Source organism: Elephantulus edwardii, unplaced genomic scaffold, assembly GCF_000299155.1.
Source record: "Elephantulus edwardii isolate Elephantulus edwardi_28Jun2011 unplaced genomic scaffold, EleEdw1.0 scaffold00294, whole genome shotgun sequence".
Taxonomy (NCBI): domain Eukaryota; kingdom Metazoa; phylum Chordata; class Mammalia; order Macroscelidea; family Macroscelididae; genus Elephantulus; species Elephantulus edwardii.
In genome coordinates this window covers 2048616-2071619 of record NW_006400044.1, presented here as the reverse complement: position 1 = coordinate 2071619, position 23004 = coordinate 2048616, and the positions used below count along the sequence as shown (strand labels likewise).

The following is a 23004-nucleotide window of genomic DNA, read 5'->3' as shown; positions in this document are numbered from 1 at the left end:
AAGAAAGTTTTCATCAAGAAGAAAATTCAAAGATTTTCATTTAAAAAAATGCCTTAGATTTATAAACAAAAAGACATAAGATAAAACACGACTATTTTATGTATCTATCACAGGAGAAATATCGGCAGTCCTCTCCTATGTGATTTACAGTCTCTGTAAACCTGTTTCCACACTGGTTCTGATGTGACAGTGATAAGAAAGTGAGCAATATAGGAAAGACATCAAGAGTTTATGAGGCATAGTCGATATGGTTTTGTCCTGCTAACCAAAATATTGCACAATTTTGATGACTTGGGTTTACCAGCTGCTCCTCTAAAGAAAGATGATCGGTTTCTTCCCATTATGATTCGACTTCCCACCTCCAAAGTCTAGTGCGGAGGGGGCATGGTTTACTATGAGTCTGAACTGACTTGATGGCATTGGGTTCGATTATAGGAAAGAATGAATTGTTTATTAAGAAAGTGTTAATACAAAATTAAGTATCTCTTGTTTTTTTCTTGCAAAAAAGCTTTGCCAGAGAATGTAATTTTAGGAGTTGTTATACTCATTCATTCAGTCAAGTAGCATTATTTTTTATTTACTACTTATTTGGACCCTCATTCTTGTAAACACGACTTGGTACTGCAGATTTAGAGATAAAATAAGTTTGTTCTAATAAACTTTCTATGTAGTGACTGACCAAAAATATCAGTATGATATCTTACTATGCAGCAAGTGCCATGTGTAATAGTAACAGAGGGAGTGTGCAATCAATGAATTTTAGAAAAGTGGAGAATGACTTCCAGAAGAGGCAAACTTAGAATAGCGGGAGTTAGCAGGCACAAGAAAAACGATATTACAGAAGGAGGGATTTAAGAGTTATTAAAGCTCATATATTGAGGAAAATGATTGAAGTACCTTATCAACAAGAAAAGTACAAATAAAAAATAATAAAGTAATGTTCATATGTGAAGTTTTTATGCTATGACCAGCTCCATAGAAGCTCAGTCACTTCTTTTATTTTTTACAAACCTCTTACTATCTCAATGCTAACATAACTACTACTATTACAGTCACAGAAACTGAAATTACTTGGAAAAAATCACGTATACAGTAAACGATAAAGCTGAGATTCAAATTCTTGTCTCTAAGCACAGAGGAGGGTTTTGTAACCAATGCATAAATACAAAGTCTTTGCATCTTTTCATTACATCTAAATAGTCATGCAGTCATTTATTCAGCATACACATATACAGCTCCAAGAAAACATAATAAACATTTAAATGTATAAGTACAAAGAATGTCTCTTGGGACAATGGTTAAGTGCTTGATTACTAAATGAAAGATTTTAAGTTCAAATTTACGGGAAACTCTGAAAGAATGATGTAGGAGCCTTGGAAACTTTATGAGACAGATCCACTCTGATCTTTAGGGATATTATGAGTCAGAATTGATTTCACAACAATGGGTTTTTATGTAAGGACGGGCTAACTAGGTAACTCTAAAGTTAATGATAAAATGCAGTGGCAATATGAGAAGACAAAGCAAAGTATTATAAGAAAATACACAAAAAGAGTTGTAGTTAGAGAACAAAAATGGGAGAACACACTCAATATTTCTGAAGCTGAAAGAACTGAAGAACAAATTCAAACTTCAAGTGACAATACTGAAGCATTCTATGGGCAAAATCTAAAATGATGCAGGAAACATCAAAGGAAAGATATAAAGAATACACTGTCAAGAAGTCATTGTACCAAAAGGAATTGTCTTACACAGAGCCATTTCAGGAAGTAGGGTGTGATCAAGAAGCAATGCTGGTGAAGGAAGAAGTTCAAGCTTCACAGAGTACACTGGCTTTTAAGAGTAAGTAAGGAATTGATGGAAAACCAGTTGACACAGAACAACATACCAACATGCAGGTTTGGTATATTAACTAGTTTATGCCAAGAAATTTGGAAAAGAGATGAAGAAGCTAGGATTTATAACATTAGAATTTATAATATATTACAAAATAAAATGCTATGATTAGAGAGACCATTTTAAGTAATAATTGTAATGCAGATAGTAGTTTGATTTAGTGTCTTAACTTTAAGCATAAATTACATATTATACATTTAAAATATTCTTATTTTTTATGAAGCAAAGTCCGTACATTGTTAAAAATCCTTAAAGCTGCCAGCCACTTGGATTTCTTTATTCTAACATTTTGTGTATATTTAAAAGTTCCTATAATAGATAAAAATAACTACAGACTTTAGACATACAGGTTATATACCCTGGTATCTTAAATTATTATACTACTAGTCTATCTCCATAGATTACTCATTTCATCAGAGTTTTCAAAATAAGCACTTTTAGATGACTTCACTTGAATTGAGAAAAAGCTTTAGAGCCTAGTGAGCTTATCGTACTACCAAGCCACAGTGAGGAATAAAGAAAATGAGAGTGGAGCTCTCAACTTGCATCAAAGGATATTTACAATTGAACAGCAAGAGACAACTTTGTCTAGGAGGACAAGAAAAGATTTTTAAATCATATTGGAATACATATTAGAGAATCAATGAGAAGTAAGGCATTTTGTGCCTACTAAAGATCAGTGGTGGAGTTGCAAAAATAAAGTTATGATTATAAAATATAGAATCACAAAACTTGCCTTTGGTAGAAAGGTGACAAAAATATAGAAATTCTATAATTTTAGGACTAAGCTTATGGATTTCTAGGCTTGAGAGTTTCCAGCAGACTGTTATTCCAGTAGAGCTTTCTATATGGATTACATCTCATCATCAAGAAGACAAAATTCTTCATCATAAGGCCAGTTGTCAATATCATATTAGATGGGAAAAGGTGCCAAGAATCAGCTCTGCAATCCCTGAGGCAAGGTTCATGGCCACCAGCTGCTCCACAGGAGATGGATGGAAAATCTCCTTCCGTGTGATTAACTGCCTCTGAAAATCTGGTGTAGGGCACATATGGGTTGGTTCCCATGGTACAGTACACAGCAGCAACAACAACAATTGGATTTACTTGGATGTACAATCAACACCTGTGGTAATAGCAGTCAAGAAATCAAAAGACATATTGCACTAGACAAATCTGTCTTCAAGGACCTCTCCAAAGTGCTTAAAGCAAGGATGCCAGTTTAAAGGCAAAGCTGTGCCTCATCTAAGCCATGGCATTTTCATTTGCTTTCTATGCATCCAAAAAGTGGACAATGAATAAGGATGACAAATAAGATTTGATGCCATAGAATTGTGGTGTTGGAGACTAGGGCTGAATAGCTCATGGACGATTGAAAGAACAAGTCTTGTCTTGAAGGAAGGGCAACCAAAGAGCTCCTTTGAGGCAAGGATGGGGCAACTTCATCCCACTTAATTGAAATGTATTGTCAGGAGGAGCTAGTCCTTGGGAAAAAGACATTATGCTGGGAAGCATGGAGGGTCAGAGAAAGGAAGAAAGCCTCTAAACAAGGAGAACTGACTCAGTGACTGTAACAATGGGTTCATTACACATCAAGGATAATGAGAATGATATAGGATAGGGCAAAGTTCAGGTCTGTTGTTCACAGGGTTGCTGTGAATCATAGTGCACTTGACAGGACCTAATAACACAACGTGTGTCTTCAAGAGAGCTGGGGTGTGGGCCATATGGAGTTGCACTGTGAACCCAGAAGTTGCACCTGTGTGGTAGTTTGAATTCACCTGTGGCTCCAGGAGAGAAAGATGGGTAATTTCCTCAAGTGCAATTTACAGTCTTGTGAAAACCCATGGGAAGGTCAGCTATGGCTAGAAGGCAGTAAATGTAAGTAGATGAGAATGAAGACATAGTAGGCTGGTACAAAGAGAATAAAAAGATAAAAAGTAGTGGGAAACATCTCTTACGGAGTAGTAATGTAAGAGTATAGGAGTTGATTGTGAGAGTGATGATATGAGCTGGCATGACCTGGACGTGTTAGTCTGGGATTGTTAGACAAAAATTTAAGCTTTTGATTATGTGTAACTAGAAGAAATGCTCAGGGAAAAAAAACAAAACAGGAAGCATAAAGAAATGCTTGTAAAGAGAGAGGGTCACCAAAGAAGACAGAGTCTCGATCAGGTGGATTGGCAGTGACCACCACAATGGGTTCTATTGCATCAGGAAGTGGCACAGGGTGGGGCAGGGTGCAGATCTCTTGTTCACAGGGTTGCTTTGGTTTGTACTCGACTTGAAAGCACCTAACAACAACAACGACGACGACAACAACAACAACAACAACTATAAGAAAGACAGTGGAGTCATAACTGAGGAGGAAGCTCAGTCAAGAATTTTAGTTTTGCAGGGAAGATAAATTCTCATGATGTTGATGTTGAGTTGATGAAATTCGGCAGATAAACCAAGTACCTGTTCCTGTGAAACTTGACATCTAGTGGGAGTAGTAAATAAAGTACTAACAGTAAATAAAGCAATTTCTGATAGACATACATAATACAAAAGACTCAGAGTGTTATGAGATTGGGCAGTCAAAGAAGCTCTTTTTGAAAAGAAGACATTTCCAGGTGAAAGCTAAGTGACAAGGGATAGGAAGAGCTCTCTTAAAGGACAGAAAAGCAAGTTCAAATGTCCTATGGTGGAAATGGGTTTGATGTTGTCACAGACATAAATACGGCTCTAGAAAACAGTCCCAAAAGGAAGGGAAGATAAGAAGTGAGACATAGAGGTTGGCAGCAATCAGATCAGATGAGTCATTTTTGGCCTTGGAAGAATCTAATTTAATTCTAAGTTAATGCAGAGGCAGAGCAGGGAGGTGATGTGGAAGGTTGTGTCTGACATGATCGGGTAATTGAAGTCAGTCTTGTGGAGGAGATGCCCAAGGGAGAGACTAAAGGAGAGAATTTTGGTAAGTATCTGCCTTCTTTTCAGGCAGCAAAGAAACAGAAAGGTCGAAGGGGTAGTACATGAGACAATATAGTGCTAATGCACCGGTCCCAAGAGAGGAAGAAGTTTCAAAAAGGAGGGACTGATGCCAAGAAGCCAAGTGTCAAATGAAGTCCAAAGATTAAAGAGGCTGAACACTGAGATCATGGTCCTGTAATTAGATGTATAATATCATCTCCCCCTCACAAAATGGTTTGGATTTGACTTTGTTTTTTAGTGCAAGAATATATTTAGACCAAGACTGTATATACTTCATGCATTAACACTTGCATGGAGAATGGCTAACATTTTCCACCTGGATTCATACTTACAATCAGTACAGAACATTTTTATTTGGTATATTTCTGTTAAATTCTATGAAAGAATTTCTTCTAACTTATTATTATTTACATGATTGGATGAACTTTTCTGTGCTTCTATCTTTTGTTACAGAACTTCTTCAGAAAAAAAGCAAGTTAAAATGAAAAATTAAAAGCCACTGTTCTAGCCTAGGCACTGACCAGATATTAGGTATGCAAAAATGAGTAAGATACACACTCAGTCTGAATTTGCTGTCTACTGAGAAAGAAATTTGAGAAAGGAGAGCAGAGTATGATTGGGGATGATTACCCACTTCTGTCAAGTTGATTCCAACCCATAGTAATCTGTAGGCTAGAGGACTACTTCAGTACAACTGTCACTTAGGGTTCTAGGCCTTTGTATCTGTATAAAAGCAGGCTTTTAAAACTTTTTCCTGCACAGAAGGTGGTGAAATCGAACCATCAGTCTTTTTAGTTACCAGTAAGTAGTTTAACCACAGTACCTCCAGGGTTACCATGCAAAATGGTAGCAGGAAATATTTGGAGTAGAGAGGCCCTTAGATGAAGGAATTCTAAAATGTATCTGAAGAATGAGTAAGTTTTAGGAAAGAGAAAGGAGATGAAATTGTAGGGAGAGTGATGAACAGTTTCTTGTGTCCACTTGACAAGGTAACAACCTCCTATTAGTCACAGACAAATTGAGATGTGGCACAAAGAAGTCACAACACTGCTCTTGAGACCTATCATGCAATTGCATTAGATCCAGCACCATGATAGGTGGTGAAGAGATTGAGGTTGTTAACAATTTCAGCTTACTCAGCTCCATAATCAATACTCTTGGCATCAGTAGTCAGGAAATAAAACACAAATTGCACTGGGGAAGTCTGCAGTCAGGAACCTCTCCAAAGTGCCAAAGAGTAATGAATGGCAGTCTAGGGACTAAGGTGTGTCTTATCCAGACCATAGTCTTTGCAGTTACTTGCTATGCATCAGGGAGTTGGACAACAATTAAATAGGATGGAAGAATTGATGCCTTTGAGTTATGGTGCTGGAGAAGAGTATTGAACATATCACGGACCACCAAGAGAGCAAACTGATCTGTCTTAGAGAGGGTGAAACCAAGTTTCTCCTTAAAAACAAGGGTTCTGGGGGCGGGAGGGGGGAGAGGTTTGTGCGGGGATAAGGGTGCAACATTGAATGAATGGAATTCCAAAATCTCTGTAGATGTTCATTGAAATGAAAAATAAACAAACTATATTGAACAAAATAAATAAATAATTAAAAAAAATGAAAAAAATAAATAAACACAAAAGAATATGGTTTTGGTAAATAAGTTAATTACATGAAAGAAAAAGGAATTCTACATGCATTTTAGGCTTAAATATTTTAAAAAATCAATGCAGAAAAATATAAGCTATCAGCTAATGTACATACATGTATAGATATCAATGCTTTATATTGAAAAGAGAGCTGTGGTGGTGTAGTATATGTACATACTTAATGACAATATGCAGAGTTGCAAAAGTAGAGAGAGAGAAATCACAGTGATATACTTTTGTGAACTTAAATTTTTAAAGCTCTGTCTAGAATAAATATGTATAAAGAGTTATTAAAATATTTTTATAATAATAACTGAAACAATGGACACAAAAGAGATGAATACTTAAATAATAACAACAGCAAGAACATATATTTGGCTAAAGTTTCACCACAAAATAAAATTCATAATAAATTCTTTAAAAAAAAACAAACAAAAAACACAAACAAGGGTTCTGAAGCTGCGTCTCACCCACTTTGGGAACGTGGCCAGGATAGACCAGTCCTTGTAGAAGTACATCATACTTGGAAGGGTGAAGGAACAGTGCAAGAGAAGGAGACTCATGAGGAGATGGACTGACACAGTAACTGGGGTTATGGGGGTAGGTGTGTCAGAGACAGTGACACTGGCTCAAGATAGGGCAAGGTTCAGAGCTATTGTTTATAGGGACACTATGAGACACAGGCAACTTGATGGTGCAAAACAACAATAAATTTAACTAATTATGGTTTGTAATCAAGTGTACAAAATACCTTCAGAGCAAAACCTAGCCAAGTTGACATATAAAACCGACCATTGCAGAGAATTTTCCAGGGAAGAGGTAAACGTACATCACTATATTATTGTTTGGTGTCATCAAGTCTATACTGACTCAGAGTGGCCCTAGAAAAGCAGTAAACCTAGCCATATCCTGAATTATCATCCTAATATCCACTATGCTTGAGCCTATTTATCCTGCATTATCCCTACAATATTCACGTACTTGACTGTTGTTGCAGTCATATTGTCAATCTACTTCATTGAGGGTCTTCTTGTCCTTCTTGATCCATCCCCTTTCCAAACATGATATCCCCTTCCAAGGACAGCAGGCCTCATATACTTTGGACACATACTGTCTTAAGGAGCAGTCCTTACGTGGTTGATTGTTCTAAGGGAGTGAGGGGCCTCCTAGTGTTATTGTTCACCTTATACGCCTGCCTATTTTTTGTCTAAAAGTTGAGCCACAGAAATGATTTTTGTCCAAGTTATGCAAAGTGCAACAGAGTGAAAGACAAAAGTCATAGGTTGTAAAAACTTAAAATGGGCCAGAGGTAAATGTATATCATAGAATTTACTAATTTTTTTTCATGTTTAATAACATATGGACATAATTTGTGAGTATTTCTTTTAAAAAGGGGGGTTTTATTCCTTTGAAGTTAAAAAATCATTGAGTATCTCTAAACTGTAAAATACATTTGAGGCATTATTCAAATATCTAAACTTAGATGATGACTCTACTAATATGTTGCTAGAAGTATAATCCATAGTCACTGTCTTCTGGAGACTGTTTTAATAAGAATATTAAAAATAAGCTGAAATCTCACTCAAATAGTTAATTCCAGCTGCCTTTTGTCGTAATATATCAGGAATTATCTCTCTGATGGATGGGTAGCCAAATGCAGATAAAATTAGCTTTGCAGTCATTCATTTTAAATTGCTCTTGAATCATTTGAAAGTAAATTCCATTTCAGAAGAATATGCTTCAGGTCTCAGACAAAGAGATAATGGTCCTATATTTTATGATATAAGCAATAATAGTTTCAATCTTTTGATTCAGAAATATAGAAACTTATGTATTAAGTTGATGAAAATTAAGGCTTGATACAAAGCACTAAAACCAGAAGCCAAAAATTACTGATTGATGCTCTTAGTATAATATTTTTCCTGTCAAGAATTAGGAGGAATAAGTGTCTATAAAAATAATACATTTTTCAAAGCTTTCTCTTCTTGTATAGAATAGAAAAAAGCAATGGTTATAAAAGATAATAGTAAAGGTCTGCTTTCATGGAGAAAGAAATTTCAAAGGCATATTGAAATTTACCTGATATTAAGATAAAAATAGCACTATTATAAGAATAACACTATCAGTTAGTGGTAGAAAGTAGAAAACTAAACCTGTATCAGAAAAAAACAAATATCTGAATCAAAAAAGCAATTACAGCTTTAACATAGATGCTAAATTTAATGTACAGGATAAAAGTAAGCTTGGAAATTATGCTTTCTTAATTTGATTTAACTATCTGAGGAAAAGTTGTTTAGCAATTTAATCAATCAGACTCTTTTTCATTAACTAATGTAATAACAGCAGTATCAGCAACTGACATGTGCTTTTATACAAAATATGTAACCCTTTAGGAAAATACAATGTTAGCAAAAAATAAAGGCAGTCTGAAGTTGCTAGACACAAATTGAGTTCCTGTTATCACCCCAAAGACTTCAAAAGAAAGCTTCATATATTTATATTAAGGAATAAGTGGTAAGATGTTCTCATTGAGCTCTCTGGTGAAAAATCAAATTGTTCTTTTATGACTTTAAATTTTGACACATGAACTTAAAAATGTCAAAAAGCTCAGTTATGTGTATAGTAAAAGAAATTGCTTGCTAGGAACTGAACTATGTAAATAGTCTGCCAACTCAAGGTGGAATTCGAAAATTTTATCTTCAGTCTGGTTTTTACATAAGATCAGACCCATGGATGGGAAATGAAGTGTGCAGAAGGGGAGGCCACAGTAGGCCGTAATCACATTTTCACTTGCAAACTATGGCAAATACACTTGCTTCAAGAGTTGGTTAGTCTTCACTTTTTCACACTGAATCGATGTCTTCTAGAACACGTGTGATCAACACAAGAAACTAGGAAATACAAAATGGATATTTCAAAATTAATATTCGTTTACAAATATATTATTTCATCCTTCAGATTTTTCATGAAGGAGGTCACCTGATTTTTGTTGATGGAAGTCCAGGCTGGGATTAGAAGGGGTCAGGGATATTGTAGCTAATGTTATATGGATATTAGCTGAAAGCAGGGAATACCAGAGGAATGTCTGTCTACATTTCATTGATTATGCAAAGGCACTTGACTGTGTGGATCATAATGAACTGTGGATGACTCCGAGAAGAATGGGAATCCCAGAACATTTAATTGTGCTAATATGAAACCTATACTTGGACCAAGAGGCAGTTGTCAGAACAGAGCAAGGAAGCACTGCATGGTTCAAAATTAGGAAGTGTGTATGCCAGGGATGTGTCCTGCCTCCATACCTTTTCAACCTGTATACAGAACAGATCATCTGGGAGGCTGGGCTCTATGATGAGAAATGTGGCATCAGGATTGGTGGAAGATCTATCAATGATCTGCGTTATGCAGATAACACAACCCTACTTGCTGAAACTGAGGAGGACCTGAAGCACTTGCTGCAGAGGGTCAAGGACTGCAGCCTCCATTATGGATTGAGGCTCAATGTCAAGAAGACAAAGATTCTCACCACTGGACCAATTGGTAATATCAGGATGGGTGGTGAAGAGATTGAGATTGTTCACAGCTTTAGTCTGCTTGGCTCCACGGTCAAGACGCTTGGCACCAGGAGCCAGAAAATTAAAAGACATATTGTGATGGGAAAGTCTGCTGTTAGGGACTTCTCCAAAGTACTGAAGAGCAATGGTGTCTCTCTGGAGACTAAGGTGCTTCTAATACAGGCCATGGTCTTTGCAGTCTCTTGTTCTATGTCAGAGAGTTGGATAATGACTAGGAAGGTTAGAAGGAGAATTGATGCCTTTGAGCTGTGGTGCTGGAGAAGAATACTGGACTGCTAAGAAAACAAACAGATTCATCCTGGAGAGGGTTAAACCAGGTTGCTCTTTGGAGGCAAGGATTCTGAGGCTTCATTTGACATAGTTTGGACATGTTGTAAGGAGGGATTGGTCCTTGGAGAGGGACATCATGCTTGGGAGGGTGGAGGGACAGCGCAGGAGGGGAAGACCCTTTATGAGGTGGATTGATTCAGTGACTAGGGTAATCGGATGAGTGTGTCAGAGACAGTGCGATTGGCACAGCACAAAGCAGAGTTTAAGGCTGTTGTACGTAAGGTCACTATGAGTTGCAGCAACTTGATGGCACGTAACAACAACAGCATATGTGTCCCGTGCAGTTATACAGAATTGCTCTTGGTTTAATGCTTTATCTCACCATCTACTATTTTTGTCATTTTTAAGCAAGTTGGCCCACATTTGTGCTTTATAATGGAGCTCATAAATTTTGTAGACAGTCCTTTATGGGTAGAACTACTGGTGTGATATTTTCTTACTGTAAACTAATTTGATATATGATAAATTCTAAAATATCTTGTCAATCACTTATAAATGAAAGATGTAATTGCTCTAATATTCAAGTTCTTATGAGTTGTTTGTTTTAACTGAAATTCTAAAATGTGCCTGTAAAAGGTTGGTGATTCAGTGGTAGAGCTCTTAATTTTCATGCATGAGACTCAGGTTCGTTCTCTGTCATTGAACCTCAAGTACAGATACCATCTGTCAGTGGAATCTTGAGTGTTGCTATGATGCTGAACAGGTTTGAGTGGACCTTTCAGACTAGGAGAAAATTAGGATGAAATAACCTGGTATTTACTTCCCAAAACCTATGAATCTCAAGAGTCTGACCTGCAACTAGGGAGCTCTGGGGTCTTAGCGGTGTGGGGTTGTGTTGCCAATCCAAAAACACATGATTTTAATTCACCAGCTGTTTCACTGGCTAAAGATGGTCAGTTTCCTTCCACACAATTTACTGCCTCTGAAAACCCACTGGAGGGTCACCTTTGGGTCACTTCTGTCTTGAAGATACTTGTTGTTGTTGTTTTATGTGCTGTCGAGTTGCTTGCTGCTCATAGCGACCCTATGTAAAACAGCCCTAAACCATCCCTTGTGAATCTCACTCTCTCTGATATGCCTATCCCCATTACTCCAGTGACTGAATCAATCTATCTCATCGAAGATCTTCCACTCCTGTGCCCTCCCTTCACCCTCCCAAGCAACATGTCCAAAGTATATCAGATGAAGCTTCAGAATCCTTGCCTCCAAGGACATATCAACAACAAGATTTGTAACTGATTCTCTGAGTGGCATGGAACCTAGCAATATTTCATTTTGTTGTGCATGATATCTCCATGAGTTAAGGGTTAACTAAGTGATTATTAACAACAATTAAGATGTGCCTGGCACTATGCTAGTGTTATGGAATATAAAAATGAAAATTACATAGCCCCCATCTTCAAAGAAGTACTCTGCTTGTGGAAAACACTTATCATCTGTTTTGAGTTCTTTAAAATTTTACAATGGTTGTTTAAAACTGGTTGCCTAAACTGAAAAGTAGACTTGTGGGAAGCAAATGAATATTTCTGTGTAGACAACTGTTCATGTAGCATTAGTAGTACTTGCAAATGAGTATCTATATATTCATTTCATATATATAACTGTAATGAACATTTCAATATTCAGAAATTATCCTTTAAGATTTTGATGGAAAAGAATTGGCTTGCTGGTTTGGTAATTAAAACTTATCACAGAAAAGAAAGTCTTAAAATAAAATTTCATAAAAAGAAACTTTTGAAAATACTGCTTTATCTGAAAATTAAGGCTGATACTTAGCATTCTTGTCTAGAGCAAGCCTTGGAAAGTGTTCTTACACTACGCTTAACTGGTGGTGGGAGAGTAATTATCTGGGCCAACATCTATGTTTGGGCATGGTAGCCAGGCCATCTGTTCCAAGTGGAGAAGACTTACACAACAGCCTGTGATCCTCTAAAAATCAGCCCACTAGTGTTTTGTCATATCTGTCCCATCTTTCTATATATATCCTGATGATTCAAGCTCTTGCAAATGATCTTTAATAATGCCATTCCACCAACACCTCAATTGATTAATAAGAGTGGTGTAACGCGCTGTGTATTGTGAACTTACCCAAGGTGTAACTTTAAATATGCTGCTGTTCTGGCATTCCACTGAGTGGCTTCCACCACCTGTGACTCTGAACAACAGAAGGAAATGCTAACCTGACCCTGTGCCATACTCACTCTTGCTGCAGTGATGAAGCCCTTTGTTGAAATCACTGTGTCAATACAACTTGTTCATCTTCTTCCTCCTTTTTATTAACTCTTTACTTTACCAAGCAAGTTGTCTTTTTCCAGGGACTGACCCCTCCTCATTAATTACCCAGAGTAGGTGAGACAAAAATCTCACTATGTAGACTTTCAAGAAACATTCTGGATATACTTCTTTCAACATAGATGTGTGGTTTTTTTTCTTTTGAAAGTCCACGGTAAGGTCAATATTCTTCACCAAAATCATAATTCAAATGCATTAATGATATGAATCCAGCACATTTACATTACATGAGTTCTTCCTTCAGTCCCCATGGTTCTTGAACATATGCTACTTCTTGAAACTATTCAGTATCTACATAGTATTTTCTTTAAAGTGGCTCTGTGAGTTCCTTCCATCTTCTTTTCATAATTCTCTGCATAATTTAAGATTTAAAGTTGTCAATAATTTCATTTTCATTGGATACGTAATCAGCACCTAAGGTAGCAGCAGTCAAGAAATTAAAAGCTATGCAGCAGTGAAGGAATCTCTGTCAAGGACCTCTCCAAAGTGCTAAAAAGAAAAGATATTCTTGAAATAATAAGGTGAACTTGATGCAAGCCATGGTATTTTCAAATGATTCCTGTGACTCTGAATGTTGAAAAGTGAATAAAGAAGATCAAAGAAGAATTTATACTTCTGTACTGTTCTGTTGGAGAAGAGTATATGCATCAGCGAGCTGGAAAACTACTAAGGATGACCGAAGAATTGATTCCTTTGAGTTGTGGTGCTGGAGAATAGTATGGAACATATCATAGACAGCCCAGAAAACAAACAGATCTGTCTTGGAGAGGGTGAAACCAAGTTTGTCCTTGGAGGCAAGGATTTTGAAACTCTGTCTCACATACTTTGGGCATGTGGCCAGAAGGGACCAGTCCTTGGAGATCATGCCTGGAGGAGTAGAGAGACAGCACAGGCGAGAAAGACCCCGGATGAAATAGATTGACACAATAACTGGGGCAGTAAGATTTGAGGTCTCAGAGTCAATGAGACTAGCTCACAGTAGGTCAGAGTTCAGAGCTCTTTTAAATAGAGTCGCTACGAGTGGAAGGCGACTCAATGGTACATTACAACAACATGAACTTCCAAAGAGCAAACAAATTTTTTTTTGAGGAAGTGCAAAAAGAGTACCCCATAGAAGTAAGGACAGTGAAATATCCCACTTACTTTTAGTATGTTGTCAAGAAGAGTCCGTCCTTCGGAAAAGATACCATATAAGGAATGGTCAAAGAAATAGAGGAAGACTCTCAATGAGATGGATTGGTACACTGACTGTAACTATGGGTTTGAGAATGATGGAGATTCTTAGGATGACACATGACAGCAAAAGATTCCGATACGTTGTTCATAGATTTGATCTGAGTTGTAGTTGACTCAGTGGCACCCAAGAATAACAACAGTTATGAGAAGGAACCTTAATGGTACAGTTTTAGGCTTTTTTTTTTCAGTTTTTTTTTTTTTTTTTTTTCAGTTTTAGGCTTTTAACCACAGATTAGTGGTTCAACGCCACCAGCCTCTCTGCAAGAAAAAGATGTGGCATTACATCTTTTGACACACTACCACTATTACTACAACTACTTATACTACTACTACTACTACATTACTACTACTGCTACTACTACAACATTACTACTACTACTACTACTACTACATTACTAATTTGTCCTCCAAAGTCATTATGAGTTGAGTTTAACTGTATGGCAATGAGTTTGGGTTTATACATATGTATTATAAGAATTGTAATAAACAGTCATATCATTCACTCACTCTCATTGCTGTTGAGTTGGAACAAACTCATAGTTGACTCTCCAGCAGGTTTTCTGAATCTTTAAGTTGCCTGGGAGGCTATTGCTATTTTATTTTTTTTTCCCCTGTAGAGCTGCTTGTGCATTCAAACAGCCAGAGGTGAGGACTTTGGGTTAGCAGCACAACTCCCTATAAACTAGGCCACCAGAACTCCAAACTACTATATACTAATATCATGAAGACATATCTCTGTGACAAAGTTAATAGATAAGTGCATATATAAACTAGAATGGTATGTAAAAGGGACACTAGATTACTTGAAAAATACACAGGTTACATTTTAAGTCTTATTTACCAAGCATTTTGAAATGGCAAGTTCTGTTATGAATTCTGAGATCAAGAAATAGATGTATTTATCTTTACCTACACACAGTTGTTTTAAAATTCAAAATAAAGAAAGTATAAGATTAGTTACTCTATGCATTTTCTAAATATATTATTAAAACATTTTCTTTTCCTCCAGCATTTAAATGGCTTTTTTATTTGAAGTTTTATGTGTAACCTTCTCAGCTTCCATTCATCTTCCAAGTAGTTTACAACTAAATAAGCAGAAGAAAGAGTAAAATATATCCTTTGGTAAGGTGAGGTGATAACCAATTCTTTGTGTCTCTGTATAAAATCTTACAATAGGATGTGAATGCAGAGTAGTTTTGCTGTTATTGGGTAAGGTAAATGGCATACAATTATCTCATGTCTTGCATTCCTTGTTCCTTGTAAAGTGACAAGTCTCACTTTCTGAAGCTTTTTATACCATATGTGCTTAAATAGTTATGAAATGCAGGCACACATTTTTGTTTTTGTCTAAACACACACCAGTCTTAAAGCTATCTAATTGACCTTATGCCTTCCTGAATAATCGTAAGTGAAGAACAATGACTAAATCTTGTGTGGAATTTCAGGTTTGATATTTTGTGGAACCGTATTGATCATCAACACTGTCCATCTTTGCAATAAGTGCTTCAGGAAAAAAAAATAGGTTAGGTTAGGACTTCAAGATGTCAGCTTTGTGCTGAGAGATCTGTCAATAGCTCACTTCTCCAGCCTTCTGCCTTTTTTGACCTATATTTATTTAGCAGTCTTGAATGTTCTTGCATAGTGACTAAGGAAGTTGAAATTGATGGAAACAAGGTTGTTTGAGAGTACACTGACAGTTTGGGTCCTTGATGTTCAACAACAGAAAAACTAGAAATGATGCCCTGCCAGAAAAAACAAACTAATGAAGTAAAATAAGAATAGGAAGTACAGGCAAGCACTGTTTAGAGGCAAGTGGTAGGAATTTATAATTGTGATGAAAGTTTGAAATCTGGTTTTGTCTGTGATGTAAGTTAAGGCAGTTTTCATGGCAAAACATAGGCAGGGACAAAAAGTCACTATTCTATAACAGCTTATAAGACCAGCTTTACTAATAGACATAAGTCGGCTTCATGAGTGACTGTCCCAATACAAGGTAACAGTTTAGTGAACAGCATCATTCTGGGCAATACCATACCCTCCATTTGCTACTGAATATGCATTTTTATAAAATACTTGTAAAAATTATTCATGCTGTCCTTCACCAACTCAAAAATTAATCACAATTTGGTTCTCCTCTATTCCTCATAGGGAGAGAAATATCCAATTTGAATTGTTTGTAGTGTTTTGAAAGAAAAGAACTCTGGTGCCATAATTCATAGGCAGTTGCACTGTTAACCCAGTCACTGCTCCTCATTGGCACTGTGGACCCACCAACTGCTCCGAGGGAGAAAGATGGCTGGTCTCCTCCTGTGTGATTTACAGCCTCAGAAAACCTCCTAGAGCATTTGCGATGAGTCAGGTCCAACGTGATGTCAATGAGACAGAGTATTGAGTATTGTAAAGTATCTTCTTACCTGGATTTAATGAAACATAAATAAGACTTTGTTAATAGGAAAGTTTGGTTTTTATTATTTTAATTCATGCAGAATATAAAGTTAAGGAAACACATACCTCAAAGTGTACAGATACCTGAAATGATATTTGGATATGTTTGGTTTGGTTTGGTTTTTTTGTTTGTGGGGTTTTTTTTTTAATTTAGTGGTATTAGAATAGGATCATGGGAACAGTTATATTTGATCACCGTGAGCATCATTTAAAGTCAGGTTATTATTCATGATAACATTTAGTAGTTTGTTAGTGAGGATACATTTTTCTGGTCATGTCACCATGTGGCATTTAGAAGGATAATTTCACATATGATCCTGCTAAGCTCTAAGAGCAGAGAACCAGCACAATGGCAATGTAGGCTGACATGTTGGGTGCAACAATGGACACAAATAAACCAGGGATTGTAAAGATAATATGAGATTGGGCTGTGTTTTATTCTATTGTATGTAGGGTCTCCTGAAAGCAACTGAAAGAAGTTAGAAGAAGCCCCAGTGGCACAATGACTTCAATGTTTGGCTACTAACCAAAAAAATTTTGTGTTTTAGACCCACGCAGTGACTCTATCAGAGGAAGACCTGACAATCAGCTTGCATAATGATTACAGCCTAGGAAATACTTTGATGCAATTCTTCTCTATAACTTGGAGTTACTATGACTTGAAATTGATGACCAAGTAACCAAGCAACAACAGATCCTACTATGATATTAGCTGATTTTATATTATTTGCCATCTGTAGCCTCAATTTAACATAATCCTGAACTTGGTTTTAACTTGTTTTTTAACATAATTCTGAAGACTGTTTTTTATTCAGGGTTATTGCCTTTATTATGTCACATAATGACCTGCTGACAAAGAGATTTTAAACTTGCCCTACCTTGCCCCATTCTCACCATCACAGTCACTGTGTCAGTCTTGTTGAAGGTCTTCCACTCTCTGTCTGACCTTCCACCTTTCCAAGTAGAATTCCTTTTTACAGGTACTGATCCCTCTTGACAACATCTATGTGAAATTAAGCTGTTCTACTCTTGATTGTAGGGAGCACCCTCTTTACATATCTTCCAAGATATATGTGTTTGTTCTTTTGGCAGTTCATGGGATACTCAGGACTCTTCTTCAACACCACACATCATAGACATCAATTCTTCTTTTATTCTTAGTCACTATCCATCATTCAGATGCACAGGCTGTATTAGAAAATATCACGGCTTGAATCAGGGTCACCTTAGTGTTTAAACCGACATAGTTGTTCTTTTAGTATTTTGGGTTTTTTAATTCTTTTTTATTTTTTAGAGAGCTCTGAGATCACATTTTCCCATTTGTTAATTCTGAAATTAATGAACACGTTTGTGTGGTTGAGTGAGTGAGTGAATGAATGAATGAAGAAGAAAAGAAAAAATAAATGACTGATATTCCACAATCAGATCTCTTGGTACCAGCAACAAGGAAATCAAAAGACAAATTGCATTGAGAAAGTCTGCTGTCAGGGCCATCTCCAGAGTACTGAAGAAAAGCAATGTCAGTCGGGAGACTAAGGTGCACTTGTTTTCAGGGATCTTTGTAATTATGTGTTTTGCATCAGAAAGCTGACAATGACTAGGTATGGTAGAAGGAAAATTGATGCCTTTCAGCTGTGGTGCTGGAAAAGAGTACTGAAGATATACCATGGACTGCTAGTAGAACAAGCTGGTTCATCCTGGACAGGGTGAAACCAGGCTGTTCCTTGGAGGCAAGGCTTCTGAAGCTCCATCTGACATACTTTGGGCATGTTACAAGGAGTTACCAGTCCTTGGAGGGAGACATTATGTTTGAGAGGGTAGAGGGACAGTGCAAGAGAGGAAGACCCTCAATGAGATGGATTGACTTAGTGACTGGAGTAATGGGAGTAGGGCTGTCAGAGACAGTAAGGTTGACTGAGGATAGGGCAGGGTTCAGGGGTGTTGTACATAGGGTTGCTATGAGTCACAGGTGACTTGATGGCACATAACAGCAACCAAAATAACATTTCTTCCAAGGCATGTTTTGAAAGCAATAATAAATTTGAGTTGGAATTTAGGGTTTCTTAATTTACATTTCTGCTCTTCATATTAAGCTTTGCAAGAAGCTTGTTTGCAAGAACAATATGAGATTTATGAGCATGATACTTTTCAAACATCTTTTTTTCTACAGAAGTTACTCTTTCTTTTATATTTTCACAAGAGAAACAATGTGTAGTGAAAGAAAGAGTCATATATTGCAAAAACGAGGATTATGAAGGGGAGCAAACTGAGTTTAATTTCTGTTCTATTTCCTAACCATATGCTGAAGGCAAGATATTTATTCTCCATGACTTTTGGGTTTGTTTCATGTAAAAATTAGAATAATAATCATAGCAGCCATTCAGATGGCTTACTTAGTTATTTTAGGAATCATTATTTTAAATTTCAAGCATCTGAAAAGCAAACTGTTTTGACCATTTTCCATTTTCTTCTTGTTTTCCTAGACGACGACTTTTTTCATGAACTCCCAGAAACCTTTCCATCTGATCCACCTGAACCTCTGCCACATTTCCTTATTGAACCTGAAGAGGCTTACATTGTGAAGAACAAGCCTGTGAACCTGTATTGCAAAGCCAGCCCCGCCACCCAGATCTACTTCAAGTGCAACAGTGAGTGGGTTCACCAGAAAGACCACATCGTCGATGAGAGAGTAGACGAAACTTCTGGTGAGTTTCTTACTGCATTTTGTTTGCTGTCCAAGATTCACTTACTTCTTTGATGGACTGACATACTATTCTTTCTATTGCTGAGATGGAAAATGGCATTCTTCTCCTTTGATTAAATAAAACGTAATCCATTTGTTAAATATTTCATAAATTCATTCTGTGCATTTCCAACCAAAAATATAGTAGATATATTTACTTGAGTCCTTTTGAGCTACACTGAGCTGAAACATGATTCATGCTTGGAAAGATTAAAGGGTGAAAAAGCAGAATGAATGTAGAAGTCCATAGTAAGAAAACCTTTTTTTCATTTCACTTTAGTATAGTTGATATCATAGTTAAATGCACCTTGTTCTCATAAGCCTGTTTATCTAATGATAAGTTATTCTGATTTATATAATTGTCAAAAATGTAAATTCTCATGCATGTTTTCCATATATATACATGTGTGTGTGTGTGTGCATGTGTGTATACATATATATATCAAACTGTTTACAAACATTTCTGATTCAAGGAATATTTTATCCTTAATTACATCCAAATAGATATCCTAACTAACTTACCATTTTCTGTTCCCTTATCTGAGTGAAAACATTGGCAAGTGTGACCCAATGGTATTGAAGAAGTGTGGAGAATATTTAGCTTCTTTATAAGTATTCACCTTCTTGGCCAAAGTAGCCTTGCCCTGCTGTGGCCAAAATGTTTTATTGTGTGGCTGTGTGAACATTACCTTTGAAATAAGATATAAGAGCCATAGTGAAGAGAAACCATATTTTAATAACTTGTGAGATATAGATTTATTATAAATAAAGAAGAATTTATTATATTGGGGGTTTTTGATTCCACAATAGATAACGATTGTTGTGGATTTTCTGCGAGGTTTTGAGGGGTTTTAATATCTAAATTGGAAAGGTGTATATCTACCTGTAGTGGCTGAAGTGTATTTTCTGTCTGACATAAAGAATGATTATTCACACTCTCAGATCCCTCCAGATTTTATGTTATTAGGATGTATACTTTAAATATTATGATGTCAATGTCAATATTCCCAAGATGACAAAAAGTGAAACATTTAAATGGTTTTATTTTCTTCTATAGATTTAATATCTATGTCTGAAGTGGATCCATGTTTTTACAATGTTTTCAAATTGTAGATAACTTCTATTTATGACCCATTTTGGGGTTCACCAAGAGAGAGTTAACCAGCATTTGAGGCAAACCTACGTTCAGTGTTTCTGATAACATAAAGAGTATAATGAGGTGTTGAAACTTAAGAAATAAAACAGATTGTGGAAGAACTGAGAAGTGATTTCCTTGAAAAGAGCATGTGGGCATATACATACTTGGTTTTAGAAAATCATGTGGCAGCACTTACAGAATTGTTTGTCAATTTGTGAATCAATATGTTCACTGCATGGGAGCTGATGGCTGCAGAAATGACTGGGTATCCTACTACAGGGATACTTCAGGGAATTGCCCCACCTCTTGGTCTAATTACTCAGAAAATAACTCCACCAGATGTTTTCGGTATCTCCAGAGAATTGAGTTTTATTTGTTGCAGCTCATTTGTTTGCAGAGAATTCAAACATATACACTTTTAGCAGTAAGAGGGAACAGAAAGTATGCTAAAATGAGAATGCAAACCTATTTAGGCCTGCCTGTATTTGCTAAAGTAATGGAGATTAGTAGTAGGGATATTAGAGATTAAAAACAAAACAGCTCTGATGTTGAGCTCTTTTACCCAATGTTATACTATTTTTATATTACTTTTTCTTTTTTATTTTCATTTTAACTATATTTTAAACCTATCGAAACCCCAGAGCAAAACAAACAAAAAGTCCATTTGCTTTGCTGAAACATGTTGTATATTCTGCATTTGTAGAATTAATTTACCATGCCTATAGCCATGATTAAAACCATTTCTGTATACAACTGTAAGATAAAATATATGAAATATTTGTTTTCATATTAAGGATAGGTTACGTTAGAATAAAGAGAAGATTTGGCAGCTTCAATGTTTGTACTATTCTGTGAAGATGTAGTGGAAGGTAAAACAGCTCTGATGCCCTGTTGGTAGGGAGCTGTACTGCAACCTCAAAGTCAAGGGGTTTGAATCTACCAGCTTCTTTTGCGGGGTGGGGAGAGAAGGCGAGGGGGAAGGATGGGCAATCTCCTCACATTCATGTGACTCTTGGCCTCTGAAAGCCCACCTAACAGCGAGCTATGGGTCAGTTTCAACTTGACAGCACACAAAACAACAATGTCTTTTATTTTATCCAAAGCTTTATAAAAACCTTCCAGCGTGCCCCCCAAAGAAGATAGGGGCAAGAGGACCATGCTCCCACCTGTGCCCCTTGCCTGCTCCTCCCTTCTTTCTCACTCATCCTCTCCCTCAGCTACAAAGTCTTGGGGGAGGGGTTTCCACAGGCCTCTGTTTTGATGCCTGCCTTTGTCTGAGATGCCCAGGAATGGTTCCCCCTTCTGGTTTTTAACCGTTGTCTTATTGTATAATTGGGAGCTGTGAGATTGGAGCACACATGGTTGAGTCTTCCAAGGCCTGTGGCTGCAAGGGCACCCACTTCTCCAGTCTGGGACCCCTGGCTTCACCCAACACTAGCCCTCATCCCAGCCAAAGTTCAGATGTTTGCAGAAGCTTCCTGCCCCTCCATCCCAACTCCAACTGCTTGGAGGCCCCAAAGGAAAAAGTACAAGAATCGTGAGACATCACCATTTCTGGAAAACACAGTTGCGCTGCACATTCTCATTATTGTTGTTGTTGGTGTTATGTGCCGTCGAGTCGTTTCTGACTCATACCGACCCTATGCACAACAGCTCTAAACCCTGCTCTATCCTGCGCCAACTGCACCGCCCCTGACACACCCATCCCGATTACCCCAGTCACCGAATCAATCCATCTCATAGAGGGTCTTCCCCTCCTGCACCGTCCCTCCACCCTCCCAAGTATGATGTCCCTCTCCAAGGACCCGTCCCTCCTGGCAACATGTCCAAAGTATGTCAGACTAAGCCCCAGAATCCTTGCCTCCAAGGAGTAGCTTGGTTTAATCCTCTCCAAGATATATCTGTTTGTTTTCCTGGCAGTCCAGGGTACATTCAGTACCCTTCTCCAGCACCACAGCTCAAAAGCATTCACTCTCCTTCTGTCCTCCCTAGTCATTGTCCAACTCTCTGATGCATAACAAGCGATTGCAAAGACCATGGCCTGTATCAGGCGCACCTTAGTGTCCAGAGAGACACTGTTGCTCCTGAGTACTTTAGAGAGGTCCCTAACAGCAGACTTTCCCATCGCGATACGCTTTTTGATTTCCTGACTGCTGGTGCCAAGAGTGTTGACTGCGGAGCCGAGCAAACTGAAGCTGTGAACACTCTCAATCTCTTCGTCATCCATCCTGATGCTGCCAATTGGTCCAGTGGTGAGAATCTTTGTCTTCTTGACATTGAGCCTCAGTCCATACTGAAGGCTGCAGTCCTTGACCCTTCGCAGCAAGTGCATGAGGTCCTCCTCAGTTTCAGCAAGCAGGGTTGTGTCATCTGCATAACGGAGGTTGTTGATAGACCTTCCACCAATCCTGATGCCACAATTCTCCTCATAGAGCCCAGCCTCTCGGATAATCTGCTCTGCATACATGTTGAAAAGGTATGGAGACAGGATGCATCCCTGGCGTACACCCTTCCCAATTCTGAACCATGTAGTGTTACCCTGCTCTGTTCTGACTACTGCCTCTTGGTCCAAGTATAGGTTTCGCATTAGCACAATTAAATGTTCTGGGATTCCCATTCTTCTCAGAGTCAGCCACAGTTTGTTATGATCCACACAGTCAAATGCCTTTGCATAATCAATGAAACACAGATAGACATTCTTCTGGTATTCCCTGCTTTCAGCCAAGATCCATCTAAC

General features: G+C 37.4%; 1 protein-coding gene across 2 annotated transcripts in view; it reads left to right on the top strand.

The window, feature by feature from the left end:
• UNC5C (unc-5 homolog C (C. elegans)) overlaps positions 1–23004 on the top strand; it is a 619049-nt gene that overhangs the window by 319738 nt on the left and 276307 nt on the right. For both annotated transcript variants that reach the window (XM_006900759.1, XM_006900758.1), the window contains exon 2: positions 18870–19091. In XM_006900759.1, the coding sequence (XP_006900821.1) occupies positions 18870–19091 (222 nt within the window). The remainder of the gene's footprint in view (positions 1–18869; positions 19092–23004) is intronic.